This window comes from Pundamilia nyererei, unplaced genomic scaffold (genome assembly GCF_000239375.1).
Source record: "Pundamilia nyererei isolate P.nyererei 1_Seehausen unplaced genomic scaffold, PunNye1.0 scaffold00089, whole genome shotgun sequence".
Taxonomy (NCBI): domain Eukaryota; kingdom Metazoa; phylum Chordata; class Actinopteri; order Cichliformes; family Cichlidae; genus Pundamilia; species Pundamilia nyererei.
This window is the reverse complement of record NW_005187490.1, coordinates 1,532,288-1,554,258: the sequence shown is the minus strand read 5'-3', so window position 1 is coordinate 1,554,258 and position 21,971 is coordinate 1,532,288. Positions and strand designations below refer to the sequence as shown.

The window sequence follows — 21,971 nt, the reverse complement described above, 5'->3', positions numbered from 1 at the left end:
CAAGTATTTGTAAAGAGTTCACTATCAGGACGCTTTTCAGCACCAGGAACGAGACAGCGCTCGCGCGCGACGCACACGCGCGCGCACAGACTTTAGTCTACGACAGGACCAATGACTTTCACTCATTTACAACACGGGAGGCTCCGGGGAAGGCGTCAAAAGCACCTACGAGACGGTGGAAAAGGTAACAAACTCGATACAAATGAAGTGTTATCCTAAAAGCTTTATTTAACGGGAAACTTTACTTTGAACCTGATTAATGCTTCATAGTGATAGTACGGTTTTTGAAGTGTTCTTGCTTTGTGTTTGGGATTGTATTTACTGAATGCAGATTTTAGGGTTACGAGGCTTGTTGTCTGTGTTTAGGCTTTATGCCGTCCCTCGGTGAACTTAATTTTACTTTTTTTCCTGGAAAGACCCGTTAGATGTGTTGTTAACCCGCGTCAGTGTTATTTTTCTGGGTTTTCGTAACTAAATTCCTCTGTGTTGTCTTACTGCTTAACTTGTGCTCACAGAAACATTCAATTAGATTGCCATAAAATGCTAAAAAGTAATGACTAGGAATACACCAAAAGCCATACATTCTCTTTTTCAGTAAAATCTGCTAAAGATTAAAGTCCAGGTTTTAGGAACTACTAAGGTGTCTTTAAAAGTGAAAGCTATTATTTTTGACATGCTTTGTTGCTTGCTGAAATAAACTGCAACATTTTGCAGCCGTTAGCGTTACGCTTACATTTAATAGGGGTATGTGCATATAGTGTGTGAATAGTGTCCCTATATTGTATAACTTATAATAGTGAAAACCATAACTAAATCTAAGGCTTGAATATAATAGCTAAATGCTGAGTCTTAAACCTTATAACTAAGTCATAGGCCGTATAAACATGGGGCACATCTTGCCTCTAGAGATCCCCCCTAAACCTCTAGAGATCCCCCCCCCCTAAGGGCGATCGTGGCTCAAGACTTGGGAGTTCGCCTTGTAATTGGAAGGTTGCCGGTTCGAGCCCCGGCTTGGACAGTCTCGGTCGTTGTGTCCTTGGGCAAGACGCTTCACCCGTTGCCTACTGGTGGTGGTCAGAGGGCCCGGTGGCGCCAGTGTCCGGCAGCCTCGCCTCTGTCAGTGCGCCCCAGGGTGGCTGTGGCTACAATGTAGCTGCCATCACCTGTGTGTGTGAATGGGTGGATGACTGGATATGTAAAGCGCTTTGGGGTCCTTAGGGACTAGAAAAGCGCTATATAAATATAGGCCATTTAAACCTGCATTTTTCATTAATGGTGAGCAGGGGCCTGGTTGCAAAAGTACTTCTTGTTGTTCACCTTTTAAATATTGACCAAGATTTAGGGGTAAGGAAATCACAAATTGTTAGCCACTTTTCTGTGCTTGTTAGCAACCCTCTGCTTCTTTAGCATGTAATGGTAGTCTTGGACTCCTTCCCCAGTCTTTTCTGAAATAATTGAGGCCTTAGTCCATATGCTGCCTATGGTACATATCACATTTTCAGAATTTTGGTATGAAAATGTATTGTAAGTATCAATTCTGGTGACGTACCTATTGGCTACAACCACTTTTTATGCTTCCTGTGGCTGTTATGCAAATTCACGTCTTTAAAAACTTCACACCACATTCTTAAGTAATCTCTGCAGCTACATATGGCAAAATGCATACCTGAATTTACAACTAGCACTTCATTCACATAAAAGTACTGAGAAACTGAATAAAAAATTGTTTTGGCCCTACCATGTGTTTTTCCACTAAAATATATTTAATATTACCCTTATTGGGTTTGCTCAATTACAAAATCTATATTTGGAATCTGCAGGATCCATTGGACAGTTGAGAGAAGAAAAGGGGCTGTGTCTGCAGATAAGCCAATCTCTCCATTTCAGCAAGCCAGATGGATTTGAAGACGGGCAGCTGCTGATTAGCCTGGAGGATCTCCTTGTCCAGGAGAGTGGTCCTGCAGAACTGTGACTCATCTGCTGCTATGCACCGCTTAAGGACTACGGTTGTAAGGCTTTGGCCTTTAACGGCTGTACAAATGGCCCAGAGCCTATCAAAGCCTGTACCATTGGCAGTTAAACAGGGCTTAAGGACATCTCAGCCCGCAAGGCACCTGAACACACCTCTAGCTAGTGAACCCTTTCTTAATGGCACTAGCTCTAACTATGTGGAGGAGATGTACTACACATGGCTGGAGAATCCAAAGAGTGTACACAAGGTACAGATGAATTTAATTCTGTGTTTGATGTCGTTGTCATTTCTGCAATTATATATGTTTAAAATATGAAACTGCATGTAAAACCAACCAAGTGTCTTGGTCGGCAGAGATGACCTAATAATGAATACATAACAGTGAAAAATAACTCCACCTCCATCAGTTACAGACAGGTATTAGGTTGCCTGGCATGGGACCAAAGTATGATGGTGATTAACCCATAACTGAAAAGGTGACTATGACACAGTGTTTAAATTTGTATAAAGGAGCAGAAATTTATGATGAAATTTAAAAAGATAAACAGAAACAGATTTTGAAAATAAATTGGGATGTTGGTGGTGGCTGGAGGGGAGGTCGAAAAATGGAAAATAATAATAAATAAGTACATAAATAATGACCACTAAATACACATGTAAAGAAAGAAAGTTGACAATTTTACTAAAACTTGAAAATACAAAATTTTCACACATGATCGTCAAGACACAAAATTGTCCACACCTGTACTTCTTGACATGTTGCACAGTGACAATCCACTGAAGACACATTATTAGTGGAAATCCTGGAATTTAGGTGATGGAGCTGCCTGAATAGAGTGTAAAGGATACATGACACACTCAGTGTAAATGCAATAGACAACTACCTGCACTATTCTCACTTAGGCTATTCTCACTTAGACATCACACAGAGTGTGCACTATGACTCCAGTCTACATGATGAAATGCAAAAAACTGTAGTTCCTGGAGTGGCAACTTGAAGTTGCCTGCATAAATTAGTCAGTTCACATAGAATTCCATGGTTAAGTGGCCAGCCGAACAACATTAAAAATGTTTATTGTCCAGTCCAGAAAACAATTTTGGTGTCTATTGATAGTTTCCCCCGTTATAAAAACTGCACAGTCTGAGATTTTGTTTTATAACTCATCTTGTCAGTTGAAAGTCAAGTGTGATGTAGTTGTAGCCAATAGCTGGCTCCTAGGCCTTACTGCATCTGATTTGGTCCTGCAGTAAGGTACAGATTATCCAGAAGTTTGTGCTTCCATTGTGGTGAGTACAGTTGTAGTTACTTAACACTAATAAGCAGATATGTGTGGGTGGAGCCATAGTTTCTCAACTTGTTTGGCAGACATGGTACCGTACCCTTGCTTTCCTCTCTGACTCTCCTCCAAAATAAAAGTATAGCAGCAACCAAAATGCTTACATTGATAAATTAAAATGTGGATTCCCTTAGTCAGCCTGGGAAAATCACTGTACGCTATGCACTAGGTACATGGTGAAAAGCTCGTAATGTAATGACTCACACTAAATTGCAAGAAGTAGTCACTCTCCTGCCCTCACACGGATATTAACTTGAGGTACAATTCATTCTTAATCTCTACAGGAGTGTGAGTAAACTGCCTTCAAAAAGTTATGTGTTTTCATTTTACCTACACTGATTTTTGTAAATCTTGCCTCATTGCCAGTTATGGCAAATGCTCCAGATAACAGTGACTTGACTTGAGTCTTGCTTAGTAATCACTGTTTAACCTAACTACGTTGGTGACAGGCTATTAATTCATGTGACTAGTTAGCATATTGCTGAGTAAACTGTCTATTTCTTTCTCTATGCAGTCCTGGGATGTGTTTTTCCGTAATGCCAGTGCTGGGGCTCCGCCTGGTGCAGCCTATCAGGGCCCACCACACCTCAGTAGGACTTCAGAAAGACTGGTGGGGACTCAACCCAGTGTGGAGAAGCTGGTGGAGGATCATCTAGCCGTACACTCACTTATTCGAGCATACCAGGTTAACTGCAACCACACAGAAAATGTTTTGTCTCTCATTATTGTAGAGTTAGGGGTTTTTTTTTTCATTTTAGTTTCTGGAAGTGACACAGACTGTGTTACAAAATGCAAAGATAGTAAAACCCACTTCACATATATCATCAGTTCTCTGCTATAATCTGCAGTGAAATGATAAGGAAGCAAAATTAAAGTAAGCCTTTTCAGTTTATTCATAAAGGAAAAAACTAAAGATTAACAACTTTCAGTCTGGTGTTTTACTCTGACACGGTACACTAAAAGTAATTCTACTTTAGTTCCTTTTGCCATTAACTACTGCACAATATTTTCTTTAGTAGATTGTGGAAAGTGCGAGGCAGGTGTTCAATGCCATGGTCAATAATTAAGTTGCTGTTTATAAAACCTTACTCTAAAAAATTCAAGGTGAACGTGAAAACTGACCAAGAGCAGCTATCACCACCAAATGAGGAATAAATGGTATTTGATTTTTCAAAAGTTTAGATGACTGATTGTGGACATAATTTCAGCCTTACATCCCGAATTGGCAATGTTGTGACCTAAGATTCATCTGTAAATTGAATGCTTAGTTTCCATTATTAAGAACCCTCAAATAGTCCAAGACTACACCAATGCATTATGCATTATTGGACCATTGTTCATGTAAGTCTGAGTTGATAATGGGATATAAAGAGACAGTTTCTGCCTTTGGAAATTGTGTTAGAAACTCATCAGAATGGGGAGCTGTTGTGTTTTAAAATGACACAAATGTACGTACAGGACCTGTGTACGTTTGTGCCAATATTTTTAAAGGTGCTATTGGCATGATATTCTTACCAGATGTCAATAATAATCCATCCAGTCCACACATACAAATAAAAGAAACCATAGACCCATAAACTGTGTATTAGTGAGAAATGACACAAGGAAAAGTATTGAACTGAAATATATTTACTACTTGAAAATGTTCCCTCTAAGCCTGAAGGGAAAAAGAGGGAACAAACACATGTAAGGGAAGCTCTTAAAACATGTGGTTATCCTAAATGGGTTTTCATCAAGTCAGCAAAAATGCACAGAAAAGAAGACACCAACTAGGGAGGATCAGAAAGACAAACGCAACAATATTGTCATCCCCTATGTAGCAGGTTTATCAGAGAAACTCAGGAGAATCATCTCCAAGCACGACATCCCAGTGTACTTCAGACCCAGCCACACACTCAGACAAAAACGGGTTCATCCCAAAGACAAACTCCTAAACACAAGCTTTACAACATATTATATCATATAACCATTATAATTCCAATTTTCCCAGTGCACCAAAAACAGTAATGGACAGTTTCAGTATCAATAATCGATGCATTGAGCCATATTCCCTTCTGTGTAGGTAAGAGGGCATCACATAGCCAAGCTGGATCCCCTGGACATCAGTTGTGTAGACTTTGACGATGCCCCCTGTACTATTGGTTTCCAGAACGTCGGTGAGAACAATAATCCTGTTGCATGTTTATTCATTTTCTCTTTTTTCCGCTGGCTTTTCTTTTCCTGTTATTTTTATACTTTGATCCTTTTTGTCATGATATATTTGATACCTTTAATTGTCCCACTGCTCTTTTATCACTGATCCACTCCTTATGTACCTTCACCGACCCATTTACCCTTTCAGTTTTCTTTATAAATGTGACAACCCTGCTTTCTTATCTTTTAGCCTCCCTCCTCTTTTATTTACTATCACAGGCCCACGCTTTGTGTGTGTGTGTCTGTCAGAGAGAAAACATGAGTGTCAGTGCATGTGCATTTGCCATAAAACATACTTCTTTGATATTATAACTAACTATAACTAATAATAACTGTCTTGCAGCAAGTCACCCATGAAAGAAGGTGTGCTTGTTGGCTCCTGACAACCTTTGCTCAGTGGCCAATGAGGTCAAGCAGGACTTTTACAGGCTTATCTAAGTGTGCTTCAATAAAATGTTACTATGATTAGATTACAGGCAGAAACTACTTGATTATGTTACATCATCAAAGAAAACAAGGCTAGGTTTTTTGTGCGAGGTAGTTCAGAAAGGCAGAAAAGTCTAAAGATCTCCTATGTAACACGCTGACTGGGATGTATGGAATTAATAATCCCCCATGATAAGCAGAGTACTCTGTACTAATTTGCTGACAGAGATGCACAAAAAGACATAGATACAACAAGTTGCCCTGCCCCTTGTCTATCTAGTTTTGTCTTATCACGGTTTGGTGTGACGAGGACATTGCATGCTTAGATAAACACAAGCCACTCTGACGTCTTAGACCGTGTCTCTTCACTACATTGGCGCACCATTTGACCAGTAAACTTAACCTACCTTCAGCTTTAAGTACATTGCTTCTCATTATGTGTGGTTTCTGTGACTATAGATTGGAGCTTTAAAAAAGAAGGAGGGAAAAAAAGCATTAAAAAAATAACAGAGTTATGTATTTATGACAGGTTATCTGTTTCTTTCCAGGCAAGTTATTAGGAAATTACAGACCCATAAAACCAAGCTAAATGAAAAGTTAATATTACATAATGACCATGGTTCAGGAGTTTAAACCATGGATGCTGATATTAAGGGGTGATTTGCCTGACCTTGTTTGGCGAGTTAATTCAGAGCCTCGGGGTTTTGAGAAAGAAAGCTCTGTCATTTTGAGAATGTAATCAGCTGAGATTTGATGCTGCAGCTGCTGTAAAAGAGCTTTGGCCCCTGATGAATTAAAGGATAGAAAGAGAGATTTGAGATTTTAAGCTAAAATGTTCCTTAAAGGAAGACTTGACCAGTTTAATCCACAAAGATCAAACTGCTTTCGCTGCTTGTGAGATTATGTCAAGAGAACTGCATAATGGGAAATAATGGAATCATCTTGTGTTCAGGTCAGGTTGTAAGGACATATGATATGTCAGTCATTTTTAAATCAAATCAAATCCCTGTACAGCTCAATGCAAATATTATAGACAGGGGTTTAAGTTCATATGGATTCACACAGGGTAAAGATAAAAATCTTTGCAAAACTTACTTAAGCATTTTTCAGTCAAAGAAAAATTATTATAGCCACTTACTAAAAAAGATTGCAAACCATTGATGTTTCTTTGTGAATGAATTTAATTCATTTTGTTATAATAGTCAAAATGCCAGAGATAAAAAGCAATTTAAAGGCGTGAAAAGTGGCTTTACCCTGAACCTTTGAGTTAGGCAATTCAAAATGCTGTGTACTTTATAAGACATAAGATGTAAAGAAAACCCACATACATACAAAATTGATAGAACAAAGTGAAACAATTAAAAAATTACCCAAACTAATAAGATCACTAAAAGTTATGTGTAGCTGTTGTTCAACTAACAACTCTTCATGCAGAGTCTTCTACCTTAGTGTTTTAGCTTAGTCTTTTGAAGCCAAAAGTGTTACATTTGGGCCAGAGGGTGGAAGGCTTGGTTAGGAAGCTGCGTTTACAAACTGTACAGATGCGTCTTCTACATACACAGTTCCAAGTAACAGGCTAATAACAATTTCACTCACCTAAACTGGAATACTATATCTTGGATGGGCTGTATTGTTAAAATGTCAGAAACACTAACATGATACATACGTTTTCTGTCGACTGTACCATTGTTTGTCTGCCTCATTTTTCTATTCTAGAAGTTGCCATTTGGTTTTGTCCTATCAATTTCACAGCCTACATATATTGTGCGATGATGGGCTGAAAGAAAGATTTTTAATTTCATTGTTTACACTGCAGGCATTTATGGGCTGGCTGAAAGTGACTTAGATAAGGTGTTCCGGCTTCCCACTACCACCTTCATTGGTGGGAATGAAAGTGCTCTGCCTCTCAGAGAGATCATATACCGCCTTGAGGTAAGGATCATATATATAAATGCTTATTTTTTAAACACAGAATGTGATGATCCAACTTGTTTGATTTCCAATGTCTTTGTGGTATAGATACCCATATAGATGCTGATTTAGATACCCATATATCAGCAGATACACACAGCCAAGAAAAGTTGTAACAGGAACCTCTTTTTTATCCAAACTAATACAAACGTAACTTCTTTTTGTCTCTTAGAGAGCTTACTGTCAACACATCGGTGTAGAGTTTATGTTTATTAATGACATGGAACAGTGCCAATGGATCAGACAGAAGTTTGAGACTCCAGGAGTTATGCAGTGCACTCTGGAGGAGAAGAGGACCCTACTGGCCAGAATGATCCAGTCAACCAGGTGTGTCTGTGGTTCTTCACTTTCTTAGTACGCCTCAACAAATAACTAAAAGTTTAAAAGGCCTTTCTCAGTCTGATGGAAGTGTAAAGTTCCGAGCCACAGTGTGAAACACCACAACCAACTTTTTGCAGGTTTGAGGAATTTCTCCAAAGGAAGTGGTCTTCAGAGAAGCGCTTTGGCCTGGAAGGTTGTGAGTCGCTCATTCCAGCCCTGAAGACCATCATTGACAAGTCCAGTCAGAGTGGAGTGGAGAGTGTAATCATGGGAATGCCACACAGGTGCCATGGCTATGAATTTTACCTTTTGCATATCGATGACCAGCAAATTCAGTTCTAATTCAATTCAATTTTATTTATGTAGCAAAAAATCACAAAAACAGCTGCCTCAAGGCACTTTATATTGTAAGATAAAGACCCAACAGTAATAGAGATGAACTAGAGAAAACCCCAACAATCAGATGACCCTCTATGAGTAAACATGTTGGCAACAGTGATAGGGAAAAACTTCCTTTTAACAGGAAGAAATCTCTTCCTATTGCAGGGTAACTAAGGGAAGATCCAGCCCAAATTTTATGCTGTGTTAAAAAGGAAAGTTTTAAGCCTAAAAGTAGAGAGGGTGTCTGTCGCCCAAGTCCAAACTCTGAGCTTATTCCACAGAAGAGAGCCCTGAAAGCTCAAGGCTCTGCCTCCCATTCTACTTTTGAGTACCCAAGGAATCACAAATAAACCAGCAGTCTGAGAGCAAAGTGCTCTTTTAGGGTGATACAGTACTAAAGCAGAGATTTGCAAAGGTGTGCCAATATAAAACTCTGAGGCCTTTTTTGTTGGAGATGGTGTTAGAAGTATAGGAGGGGTAGAAGATGGGCAACAACAAAATTCCAGTGCAATACCTCTAAAATGCAGTAAGGTGGAAGTGTTGCAAGTTCCTCTTCTAAATTCTTGCAGGGTCTGGTTCTGAGTTCCTTGAGGGTTTGATTGATCTTGTTTTTTAGTGTGGGTAATCTAGACTCTTGGGGTGATCAGGACTGTGCAACACCAGGCAGAACACATTCCCTCTTAGGCAGAACGGAAAAAAAGTAAACACACACGTAAAGAAAGCTCTTAAATGCACAAGAAAGAAGGTCAGAAATCAACCAGGGAGAAACAGAATAACAAATGGAACAGCATTGTCATCCCTGCTGAAGCAGGTTTATCAGAGAAATTCAGATAATTTTTCCAAGCCTGGCATCCCAGTGCACTCCAGACCCAGTCACACCCTCAGATAAAAAGAAAAAGCTTGTTCATTCCATGGATAACGCTCCCCTACATACATAGGTCAGAGTGGTTTTACAAGTAAAATACCCAACAATGCAGTGGTGTAAAGCACACAACCTGTTCACTGAAGTGACGAATCAAGCTTTTCCATCTGGCAATCCAATGGATAAGCGTGGTTTTGTCAGTTGCCAAGAGAACAAAATTTGCCAGACTGCATTTCAAATCAAATCAAATCAAATCACTTTTATTGTCACATCACATGTGCAGGTACATTGGTACAGCACATGTGAGTGAAATTCTTGTGTTCGAGCTTCACAAGCATTGTTCCAAGTGTAAAGTTTCATGGAGGAAGGTTGTTTGGTTTTTTTGGGGGGGGTTTTTGGCGGGCTCGGCCACTTCCAGTAAATGGAAATCTTAATGCTTCAGCATACTAAGATATTTTGTACAATTTCATGCTTTGTGGGAATAGTTTGAAGGTGCCCCCTTCCTGCTTCAAAATGACTCCATACCACTGGGCAAAGTAAGTTCCATAAAGACATGGAGAGCCGGTTTGGTGCGGAAGAACTTTGGTGGGGACTGGCCTGCACAGAGTACTGACCTTAACTTAATAGAACACCTTTGGAATGAATGCAAACCAGGCCTTTTTGTGCACAGTCAGTGTCTGACCTTAAAAAATATAGTGTGACTGCAAAGGGTGGGTAGACATCATATTAAACCCTGTGGATTAAGGTCTGTGAAGGTTCTCAGTCATCCAGGTCATCGTAGTCAAAGGAGCTTGCAAAGAAAAGCGTCTGGACTTCTTTAAGTTGCTTGAAGACGTTTCACCTCTCATCCGAGAAGCTTCTTCAGTTCTAAGGTCAAATGGTGGAGTGTCCCAGATATAAACCTAGTGGGAGTTTCCCCCCACAGAGGGACAAAAGGACCCCCTGATGATCCTCTAATCGCCTGAGCCAAGGTGTGAAACTGGGTGTGGGTCCCAATCAGCCAGAGTTTCGGGTATGTTCATTGTGAAACCTGGCCCCACCTTATCATGCGAATTCCTGAGGTCAGATGGCCCAGGATGTGAGTGGGCATTAAGGCGTCTGGGAAGGGATCTCAAAACTGGATTATAGATGGCAGAGAGTTGGTGTCGTAAACCCCCGCCTCTGTTCAAAGATGGTCGCTCACAGTGGACATAGATGGCTTCTTTCACTCCTCTTTCAAACCATCTGTCCTCTCTGTCCAAAATGTGAACATTGGCATCCTCGAAAGAGTGTCCTTTATCCTTAAGATGCAGATGGACTGCTGAGTCTTGTCCTGTGGAGGTGGCTCTTCTGTGTTGTGCCATGCGCTTGTGAAGTGGCTGTTTGGTCTCTCCAATGTAGAGGTCTGGGCATTCCTCGCAGCACTGTACAGCATACACCACATTGTTAAGACTGTGTTTTGGCGTTTTGTCTTTCAGGTGAACCATCGGGCCATCTGACCTCAGGAATTCGCATGATAAGGTGGGGCCAGGTTTCACAATGAACTCACCCGAAACTCTGGCTGATTGGGACCCACACCCAGTTTCACACCTTGGCTCAGGCCATTAGAGGATCATCAGGGGGTCCTTTTGTCCCTCTGTGGGGGGTTACTCCCACTAGGTTTATATCTGGGACTGCCACCATTTGACCTTAGAACTGAAGAAGCTTCTCGGATGAGAGGTGAAACATCTTCAAGCAACTTAAAAGAAGTCCAGACGCTTTTCTTTGCAAGCTCCTTTGACCTGTGGATTAAGAATATGATTTCACTCAAGTTCATAAATTTGTGAAGGCAGACAAGCAAATACTTTTGGCAATGTTGTGTAACTCGACAGTTAGCAGCTTGCAGCTACCTACATCATAGTTCTTTCAGCAGGTGTTAAATGCAGAGTACAAGGATGTAGTGTACCATGTCCACATATTGAGAAAGAAAGCCCCCATGCACCAACACCAGAGCTGAACTAAAACTGTCTACAAGCTTCTGAAATTTTTTTCATCCTCAGCAGTTTACACAAATGATCCCCACTCTTACTGGTTGGTATTGTCTTTTGGTCATACTGGGCAAGTTCAAGTACAAAATGACCAGACTGACCACAAAAAAGACAGAGACAACTTGGTTCTCAGCTGCTATTCCTCAGGTGCTAGTATAGCCTGACTGAGCTGCATTGGCCCCTCAGAATGGCGAACAGAGGAGCTTTAAGTGCTGTGCTGGAAGTGGAAGGCAGGGAGAACCAAAGGGCAGAATCGGGACGGGAACTACAGCCAGAGGAAGGCTGAGACTTGTCGTTCCATTCCTTGTTTTGTTCATATAGGTGATTGTCTACACTAATAGTGAGAGCCACAAATTCATTTAAACTCTTCAGCTCATCACTGGTAGCCAATTCAAACCTGTTGCATCTCTGTTAGGAATGTGCAGAAATGTGTTACAAAGGTAGAATTACTGTATCTTTATTGAAGTGTTTTTATTCCTCTTATGTGTCTTCAGAGGCAGACTGAATGTGCTGGCAAATGTGATCCGGAAGGAGCTGGAGCAAATCTTTTGTCAGTTTGACTCTAAGTTAGAGGCTGCGGATGAGGTTTGAACATTATTTAGTTAGATTTAGTCAAGAGCAATGAAACAGATTTACACAAAAAATATAACTATGACAGTGCTTGTGTTAATGATAACAACTGATGTTTGGAAAATGTGTTTAGGCACATGAATAACTTTAAAAATGATTGACACTCTTTAGCTGAGAAAGCCTCTTTTTTCCAACCAGAAGGTATCAATAGTAACTATGATGGGGTCCAGTTAAAAGTGGGGTCCAAATTAGTAGTGCTCCCCATCTGTCACACAGAGACAACAAAGAGGTGGTACTAACTGTAAACCCAGGAGAGGTGAAAGATAGCTGTTATTAAGAAAATGTTATGTAATCAAAATCAAACAAAAGTGCAATCAAATCAAATCAAAACCTGAGAAAAAAACAAAGTAAGACACCCGTTCAGCTTTTCAGCAGTTCTCATTCACTGCAATTATGACTTACACAAGTACGTTGGTTAGGTTGGCTGTTAAGAACAAGCTAAAAAGCCAGTATGCCATGCAATTATTAAAATATGTGACCTGCCACATGTATTTAACTCTAGCATATTAATTCAACTGTAGACTGATGGCTGCAGAATGCAGAGGTATATCTAAAAGGGGAACATGCAGTGGCACAGCACCTTCCTAAAATATAAATTTATTACATTAAGTGCTATATTACTATGTTTTTATAGATCAATAAAAGTAGCAGATTATTATGTTGGGTTATTAAATTAATGTTAACATTAGCTCCACCTGCAATATTAAAAATGTGTAGGCCGTCTATTGAATAGCACATGTGCACATATGTTATTAATAAAAAATAAATAAAGATGAAAGGTTCAGCATCTGACTTTGTGCTCTCAGGGTTCTGGCGATGTGAAATATCACTTGGGGATGTATCACAGGAGGATGAACCGGGTCAGTGACAAGTACATGACATTGTCTCTCGTGGCAAACCCCTCCCACTTGGAGGCCGTTGATCCAGTGGTGCAGGGAAAGACCAAAGCTGAGCAGTTCTACTGTGGGGACACTGAGGGAAAGAGAGTATGTTGAATTTTTTTCTTTACCATATAAACAGAAGACAATGTCTCCGTGGATGTTTTCCAATATGTTTGCATTTTGGTGAATCATTTTGCAGGTGATGTCTATTCTCCTTCATGGCGATGCTGCATTTGCAGGTCAGGGTATAGTGTATGAGACATTCCACCTGTCTGACCTGCCATCCTACACCACACATGGTACAATACATGTGGTGGTCAACAACCAGGTATGGACTGTTCGATTCAGTTTGTTACGTTTAAAATTCTTTCAGCACTTATCAAGTTTATGGTATGGACAGGTATTTCAACAAATAGATCACTTAACCCTTGTATGGTGTTCGTATTTTTGTTACTCAGCCAGTGTTCATGGGTCTGGTGGACCCGCTAGAGTTTTGGCTTTCCAAATTAACACTATCAAACAATTTTATGTTAAATTACTCAACAGATGTTTACTTCATCCCCATTACAAGACATATGAACAGCAAACATGGTTAATTTTTTCCCTTTACCTTTGTTAGATCACATTTATGAATTAATGTGCTTCTCGTTTTTCTTTTATATAAAATGTTATAAATAAATCAGTTATAATCAAGTGGAGTGAGTGGAAAGACACAACACATTTACACGTGAAAAAATAATTAATTGTTTAATTTTTCTTTTGACAAAAACTGAACACGGGTCTCACAGACCCGAACACCATACAAGGGTTAATGGTTATAATAATAATAATAATAATGGTTTTGTAACTGAATTAGTTTTCCCCAGATAAAACTAGGCTTCTGGAGTATGGATTATTGAATATACACTAAAAGTACTTTTGAATTGACCATAATACTGTCTTGAAAGCATGACCTTTGGCCGCTCAGTTCGGCCGATCTGATAATAACAAAGTTTGATTTGTGAATTGCTGGAATTGCAGTTCCAGTAGTTAAAATGAGCACAGTGTCATAACTGTAACTGGTTTTAATATACATGTGTGTTACTCTTGCCCACATAGATTGGTTTTACGACAGATCCCAGGGTGGCTCGTTCATCTCCGTACCCAACCGATGTAGCTCGAGTGGTCAATGCACCCATCTTTCACGTTAATGCAGATAATCCAGAGGCTGTGATGTATGTGTGCAAAGTTGCAGCTGAATGGAGGAACACATTCCATAAAGATGTTGTTGTAGACCTGGTAAAAATGCTCGTTATTATAACTTTTTGTTAACCACCAAGTAAAATGACCCTGACTGAAACTGCTGTTATTTAAGAAAAAATACTTTGAAAATAGGAAACACTTTTACTAACTATAACCCGAAATAATGAAAGTAAACCTGTGAACAAAGCATAAAGTAGGAGTAAGCATGTTTCCAACATCTAAAAAGGGCATTAAGCCCCATCTGACCTTAGAAACTTTTACTGCACAGTAATGCCACTGATTTGCACATGTCTCAACTCTGTATATTTTTATATATTTTATTTATTGTTTACTCTATTTAATTTGTAAAATATGTGTACACACACACACACACGTAGAAAAATATTTAGTATACACATCCAGAAATGCATATACTATTATATATTGTACATATATTTATTAGTTTCAGATGTAGCCATTCTTGTATTCTGCACAACTCTGTTGCTTGTGAAGCTCGCACACAAGAATTTCACTCACATGTGCTGTACCAATGTACCTGCACATGTGATGTGACAATAAAAGTGATTTGATTTGATTTGATTTGAAACATGACGGTTTAATTCAATTCAGTCCAATTTTTGATTAATCCAATAAAGGATCATTTGTTAGAAGCAGTTTAGAAAAACACAGACACACACACACACAAATGAACTAAATCAAGGTAAAAACTTTAAAAGTGAGGAGTTTAGAATAATGGGTAGCAGTAGTTTACAATCAGGTGAAGCATGATGATACCCTAATGGCAACAAAAAATAGAATAGAATAGAATAGCCCTTTATTATCATTGTACATGTACAATGAAATTGTGGAGAATGAAATATTCATGCTCAGGGTGCGTTCAGAAAAGGCTAGAATACCTGTTGCTATCTCAAGGATTAGTTGGTTGCTAAAAGAAGCTACGTCTATTTGCTTCACTTATCTTCCAGTTATCTTACACTTTGACTCTATTATTTTTTCTTCTACTGGCTCATTTCACATCCACACAGTATTGTTAAAGTGTAAGATAACTGGAAGATAGTTATAGAGTCAAAAGACTAATTAAAATGATAGATGGTGGGATCAGCTGTGTCATTTAAATGGACTGTCACTTTACTGCACTGTGCCAACAAGTGTGCCAGTCAGTACTGACATACTAAATTTTCATACAGCATACAGGGTCAAATAGGTGATCAGAAAAACAAACATAAACATTTGCCTCTTCACTCAGGTGTGTTACAGACGGAACGGACATAATGAGATAGATGAGCCCATGTTCACACAGCCGCTGATGTACAAGCGCATCAAGAAGCAGAAAGGAGTCCTGCAGAAATTTGTTGAAAAACTCATTGATGAAGGAGTCGTCACAACTCAAGAATATGAGGTAAAGCTACCTGCACACCTGTGCTGTAGATGGTTATGAAGCATGCAAATTGTAGACAAAGACACAATATAACTTCTTCTGACCTCCAAGTGGATTTGATTTTTGGCTGCAGTTTTAAACTCTATCACACATTTAGCTTGAGCTTACTCAGTCCGAAGATGATGATCATTGTCAGGATTTTATACCGAATGAAAAAGCTCAGCTAATTCTTTGAGACTGATCAAGTAACACACAGATTTCTCATGTGGACAGCTGTCACTGACAGTCAACTCCAGTCTATATGACGTAATGGACCTTCTCAGCAGGTTGAGTGTTAAAGTGTGAATTTTAGAGAGCCATTCAAGAGAGCTAACCTCAAGTTTTCTGAAAATTTTGTGAATGCTAAAACTCGAGAAGGAAGTCACTTAGGATTTTGTAATTACCATAGGTGTGTCTACTAGGAGGCTGCCACCAGTATTTTACTTATACTGTTGCTATCAGTTACTAGATTAAAAATCACAATGAAGATAAAAAGAAAGACTAAATTTTCTCATTAGATGCCCAACTTGCATTGATCTCTTGCAGGAGGAAGTAGCCAGTTATGACAAAATCTGTGAGGAAGCTTATACTCGCTCCAAAGATGAAAAGATCCTACACATCAAGCACTGGCTAGATTCACCCTGGCCCGGTATGACTACATGTTGTTAATGAAGCTAAACCATTTCTGTGTGTTGTTTTTTTTAACTCCCTATTTTGTCAAGAAATTAACATCAAACACAATAAATTAAGACAGAATACAATGAATACAACTGAATACACAGAATATTTTTGAATCTTGGGCAAGAAGGGCATCCCATGCATGCCTCTTGCTTTTAATGCTTTTGTGTGTCTGTGTATTTAGGCTTTTTCACACTGGAGGGTCAGCCTAGAAGTATGACCTGTCCTTCGACTGGCATCAGCGAGCAAGCGCTCAGCCACATTGGCAACATTGCTGCATCTGTCCCAGTGCAGGATTTTGCTATACATGGAGGTGCCCTCACGTCTCGTGTGACAAAAATGAAGATCCACTTAATGTACTTTCAAGCCGTTTTAGACCTGGATTTTCTGCATTGGTGTTCATGTTGTAGGCTTGAGTCGTATCCTAAAGGGACGTGCAAATATGGTGAGCCAGCGACTGTGTGACTGGGCTCTAGGGGAGTATATGGCCTTTGGCTCTCTGCTCAAGGAGGGAATCCATGTGCGTCTCAGTGGTCAGGATGTGGAGAGGGGCACGTTCAGGTAAGAAATAGATGTACTATCTATGTACATGTTTATGTAGCCAACTTCCTAAGAATAAAATATCAAGAGGTGATTGCATCTAAATCTCTTTGACCTGTGCTTGTATTAATTTCTTCACATGCATCTTATCTCTGAATTTTAAAAAAAAAGGACAAACTCAGTCATACCACTCATTTTTTCTGGTTATATTTCACAGCCATCGACACCATGTTCTTCATGACCAAAATACTGACAAAAGGATGTGCATCCCAATGAATTATATCTCCCCTGATCAAGCTCCTTACACTGTGTGTAACAGCTCTCTATCTGAATATGCAGTGCTGGGTAGGTAACATAAACACAATAAAGTACCAAAATCTGGTGCGTTTTGCATGATTCTTTGCCTACCTCTCTGTCTCCCACAGTACCTGAAGTACACTATTTCACAGTTGAAATGTCACTTTTCAATTTGCTGGCATGTTTCAACATCAAGGCTTCTGTTTCATTCTTCTCTCCCATGTGCAGGTTTTGAATTAGGCTTTGCTATGGCCAGTCCCAATGCACTGGTTCTATGGGAGGCCCAGTTTGGAGACTTTCACAATACAGCCCAGTGCATCATCGATCAGTTTATCAGCTCGGGACAGGCCAAGTGGGTCAGACAGAATGGCATAGTGTTGTTGCTTCCTCATGGCATGGAGGGAATGGTAAGAATTTAATCTACCACATTCCACATGTATCTCAATTTGATTTGTCTCACCATCAGAGTTTGGGATTGTATTACCACCTTATAATGCAACGCCTGCCTTGTATTGATGTCTTCTTGATTTTACGAATTGTTATATTTTTAATACCATTCTATGGGCTTGCACTGTCAGAGCACAAATCACTTATGTCTCTGTGTGAAACTGTGGGGTACTGTGTTGTACTGGAACAAAATGTTTATTCTGTCCATGGTAGTAAAATTATTTTGATGCAAATGAAAGGACATATATGGATACATAGTGCCTTATGTGTTACTAATAAACTTGAGATCTGCAATATCACATATAAACAAACCTTAAATACACTACAGAAAAGAAAACTGCATCACATTTGTATTGCTTCCATTTCGTTTTCATCACAGGGTCCAGAGCACTCATCTGCACGCCCTGAAAGATTTCTACAGATGTGCAATGATGACCCAGATGTATTCCCTGTGAGTTTGTGTCAGAATGTCATTAAGGAATCATAGTCTGTCAAGTAAATGATTTTCAAGTCTGAAAAGAGAAGGAATTTCAGAAGTTAAATCAGCATTCATTTTAATGGCCAGCAGGGGGAACTCTACAGCCAAAAACAATCTGTCTATCTAGGGAATCTATGACCTAAGTAAACATACAACATTATGTTCATTTTGTGCATTTTGAGCATGCTTTAGTGTAAGCCTGTGTAATGGTTGATATGTTTCTCAGTTATATCAGTCCTTAATCAGCCCATCTGGTTTTAAAAAACTTAGTTCAGCTAGAGGCTTCAACAGCAAAAACAATGGGTGGCATCACAGTAACTACGTATGTTAAGGACAGAGTGGAACATGCAGTGCAGGTTGGATTTGTATTTTGCCACAATCAAAAATATCTTTCTGTTTTTCTTTGGACTCATTAGTAATTTTCCGTCCTCTTCTGTCTTTGTCAGAGTCATATTTTTTATTTGATTAATTTACCTTAGTACCTAAACAAATTAAATAATTGGTACAAATAATTCTATTCTTTTGAATTTTTGAATTAAATAATTGTATTGTGTGCATTTTGTCATCAGGTTGACTATACTTTTCTTATCTTTTTTAATCTTCCACGTAAAATTTTGTATGTTGTATTGTAATTTCTGTTTGTTTTTTTTACGTCATTGTATGTTGGCAGGAACTGTCTGAAGACTTTGCCATGCATCAGCTTTATGACTGTAACTGGATTGTTGTGAACTGCTCTACTCCTGCAAACTACTTCCACGTTCTCCGCAGACAGATCCTGCTGCCTTTCAGGAAGCCCGTAAGAGATATATACCAAAACATGCAAGATAAGAGTCAATTGAAATTATGAACATGTTCTATGCTCTGTCTTTAATCGCAGCTCATAGTACTAACTCCAAAGTCGCTGTTGCGCCACCCTGAGGTTAAGTCCAGCTTTGATGATATGCTTCCAGGTGAGTACAGATCAAAAAAGGGCAAAAGAACTTTTAAAATATTTGGTTATTTTCTGTTTTTATGATTTCTGTCATGCAGGCACACATTTCAGGCGTCTAATCCCAGATAATGGGCATGCAGCCACCAACCCTGAGAAGGTGAAGAGACTAATTTTCTGCACCGGCAAGATTTACTATGAACTGACCCGGGAACGCAAGAACAGAGGCATGGACGAAGCTATTGCTGTTGTACGCATCGAGCAGGTAATCAGTGTTTTGGTAAAACTGTTGTGTAAGTCTGTAAAAAGCTGAAACTGAATCTGAGACTATGGAGTGACTCGTTTAGTCTAATGTCAAGGCAATTTCACACTTCACATACTTCACTGCCGTACAGGTAAAACAATGGTGGCATGGCCTTATAGTGTGCAGTATTTGTCTGCCTTAAGTCAATCACAGCACCTTGTTAGGCAACACCGCACAGACTTCCACACCAAAAGTAGCAGAAACTTGAGTGTTCATTCCAACCACATTGTGGCATCTTTCTTTTTTTGGCAGCTGTCACCATTCCCCTTTGATCTGGTGAAAGAAGAGGCTGATCACTATCCAAATGCAGATTTGGTTTGGTGTCAAGAAGAGCACAAAAACCACGGCTACTATGACTATGTCAAGCCCCGCATCAGCACCACCATCGGTCACACACGCCCCATCTGGTAAGTTTGACTTTAGCTGACTGTACACCTGAAGACAGGGCAGTATACCAGTCCATTTACCAATATGTTCACTATTGTTCGTCTCCACATGTCTAAACCACCATGCTTGTCTCACTAACTATGTCTTTAAACCCTCAATCTAAACTGTCCCTCTGATATATCTAATCGAGTCCATTCTGGTCTTTTTGGTTGTCCCAAACCATACATCATAACAGGTCTTACTAGTCTTGTAAAACTTCCCTTTCATTTGTGCTGCCATTCTTCTGTCACATATCATACCTGATTTATCGTCCCTCTGATATAATCATTTCTAATCCTGTTCAACTCTGCCTTTTGTTTTTGTTTTTTTAGTGCCACCCAACTATAAAACTTAGCAGGTCTGTCTGCCATCTATTAAACATTTCCTTTCATTCTTACTGCTATCCTTCTGTCATACATCACCCCTGACACTTGCCTCCACTCACTGCACCCCACGTGCACTCCTATCTTCACCAGTCTTGCTTTGGATGGTTTACCCCAGATATTTAAACTCATCCACCTTCACTGTTACACTTGTGTCTTTCTAATTCACACACATGTATTCTTCATGTACCTTCTTCTCCCCAGTGCATACCTCTGCAGACCCTCGTTTCCCTGATACCTACTTTCACTACAGGCTATAATGTCAAACATCATAGTAGACACAGCCTGACCTCATCTGTCAACCTGTCCAAGACCAATACAAAAAGGAAGGTGCTCAGCGCCAATCACTGATGTAATCTCAGTCCCACCATGAACCCATCTGCATCTTCTACCACACACCTCACCACTGTCTTGCATGTCCTGCACTTGCCTCACATATTTCTCTGCTATTCCTGACTTTGTAGTACAGTATCACATTTCCTCTTGGCACTTATATGCTTTATCTAGTGCTACAAAGACACCGTGCAACTCCTTCTGACCTTCACTCTTTTGTAGCACACTGCTGCTCACTGATAGTCACCTGTCTTTGTCTTCATGGTCATCAGTTTTTATTTATTTGCACATTTATCGAATGCTTTAAAAAAAAAACATTCACACACACTATCATTATACTTGGGCACATGGACAGGAGGATCCAGGGTTTGATCCCCTGACATTTTGACTGGTAAATGGATCACCCTACCACCTAAGCTACAGCCATCCTGCAGGACACATTGAATTGCATCATGAGCAGTGATATTATAGTAAACAGGAGTGAGAACTCATATATCATTTAGAGGCCATGTCAGTACACAAACACACAGCAGACGTTTAATGTTGTGACTTTTAAATGTTGAATAAACTCACAGCCTCATTCCACTGTTCTTCACTCATATTTTGTGTTTAATTTACTCCCAAAAAGAGGAAAAGGCACCTGTAAACAAAAAAGGAAAAACCTGTAAACCAGGTTAAAGGTGATTGTTATTGGCAGTATTGTTCTTTTTTTTTTTAATGTGTGTGTGTGTGTGTGTGTGTGTGTGTGTGTGTGTGTGTGTGTGTGTGTGTGTGTGTAGCTATGCTGGTCGCGAGGCTGCAGCAGCTCCAGCCACTGGAAACAAGCACACTCACAAGATGGAGCTGCAATATTTGCTGGACACAGCACTGAACTGAATCTACATTGATACTAAGGGCTGATGATCTCCCACCACTCTGGGATATAGCCTATCTGCAGAGCTTCAGAGAATCCAGACCGGCTTCACCATTTTCCAGAAATTTTACGTCATTGTGTTTTTACTTCAGTATTTTTACAGATTAGAATTGTAAACAGGTGTAATCTCAAAACACACAATGACTTTTAACACTATTACAATCTCATGTTTACAGTGAAGGACTAGAGAAAACTCTGATGATATGCCTGTAATCCATCTGTGAATTTAGACAAATTACAGTTTTAAGACTGTAATATTTTATTTTTCTTATATTCAGTCAGATAATTAATCCAGATCAAATCTTCAAATAATATTATTGATGTGTGGTATACTGTTTTGGGTCAAACAATCAGAAACTTTCCCCAAAAGTTAATTCTGTTCATCTGGACCTAGTGTTTTCAGTGGGAGATACATTTCCTTCAGTGGTGCTAGTTTCAGTCATTGTGCAAATGTACTGTTTATAAAATTGGGGAAACCTGCAGTCAGCTGAGACTGAAGAAGTCACTTGGATGAGTGACGAAACGTTTCTCCCACCAAAAACGCTTCGTCCAGATGAACAGAATCAACCTTTGGAGAATTACAAAATCAGAAACATTAATGATGT

General features: G+C 39.5%; 1 protein-coding gene across 3 annotated transcripts; it reads left to right on the top strand.

Moving 5' to 3' along the window:
• The first annotated feature begins 133 nt into the window (after nt 1-133).
• On the top strand, nt 134-21,767 carry ogdhb (oxoglutarate dehydrogenase b). Of its 3 annotated transcripts, XM_005739102.1 has the most exons (24): nt 134-184; nt 1,821-2,219; nt 3,824-3,994; nt 5,372-5,465; nt 7,745-7,860; nt 8,072-8,226; nt 8,358-8,504; nt 11,964-12,054; nt 12,906-13,085; nt 13,180-13,308; nt 14,079-14,258; nt 15,469-15,621; nt 16,186-16,288; nt 16,502-16,630; nt 16,728-16,878; nt 17,075-17,202; nt 17,383-17,561; nt 17,981-18,052; nt 18,750-18,875; nt 18,957-19,029; nt 19,109-19,272; nt 19,564-19,718; nt 20,070-20,095; nt 21,233-21,295. In XM_005739102.1, exons 2-23 carry the CDS (start codon nt 1,986-1,988, stop codon nt 20,083-20,085), a joined length of 2,946 nt encoding a protein of 981 aa, XP_005739159.1. In that variant the 5' UTR covers nt 134-184; nt 1,821-1,985; the 3' UTR covers nt 20,086-20,095; nt 21,233-21,295. The 3 variants fall into 3 exon arrangements, with proteins under 3 accessions (XP_005739159.1, XP_005739158.1, XP_005739160.1); XM_005739101.1 differs by lacking the exon at nt 20,070-20,095 and having other exon boundaries at nt 21,233-21,767; XM_005739103.1 differs by lacking the exons at nt 18,957-19,029; nt 19,564-19,718; nt 20,070-20,095; nt 21,233-21,295 and having other exon boundaries at nt 19,109-19,206.
• Nucleotides 21,768-21,971: the final 204 nt, after the last annotated feature.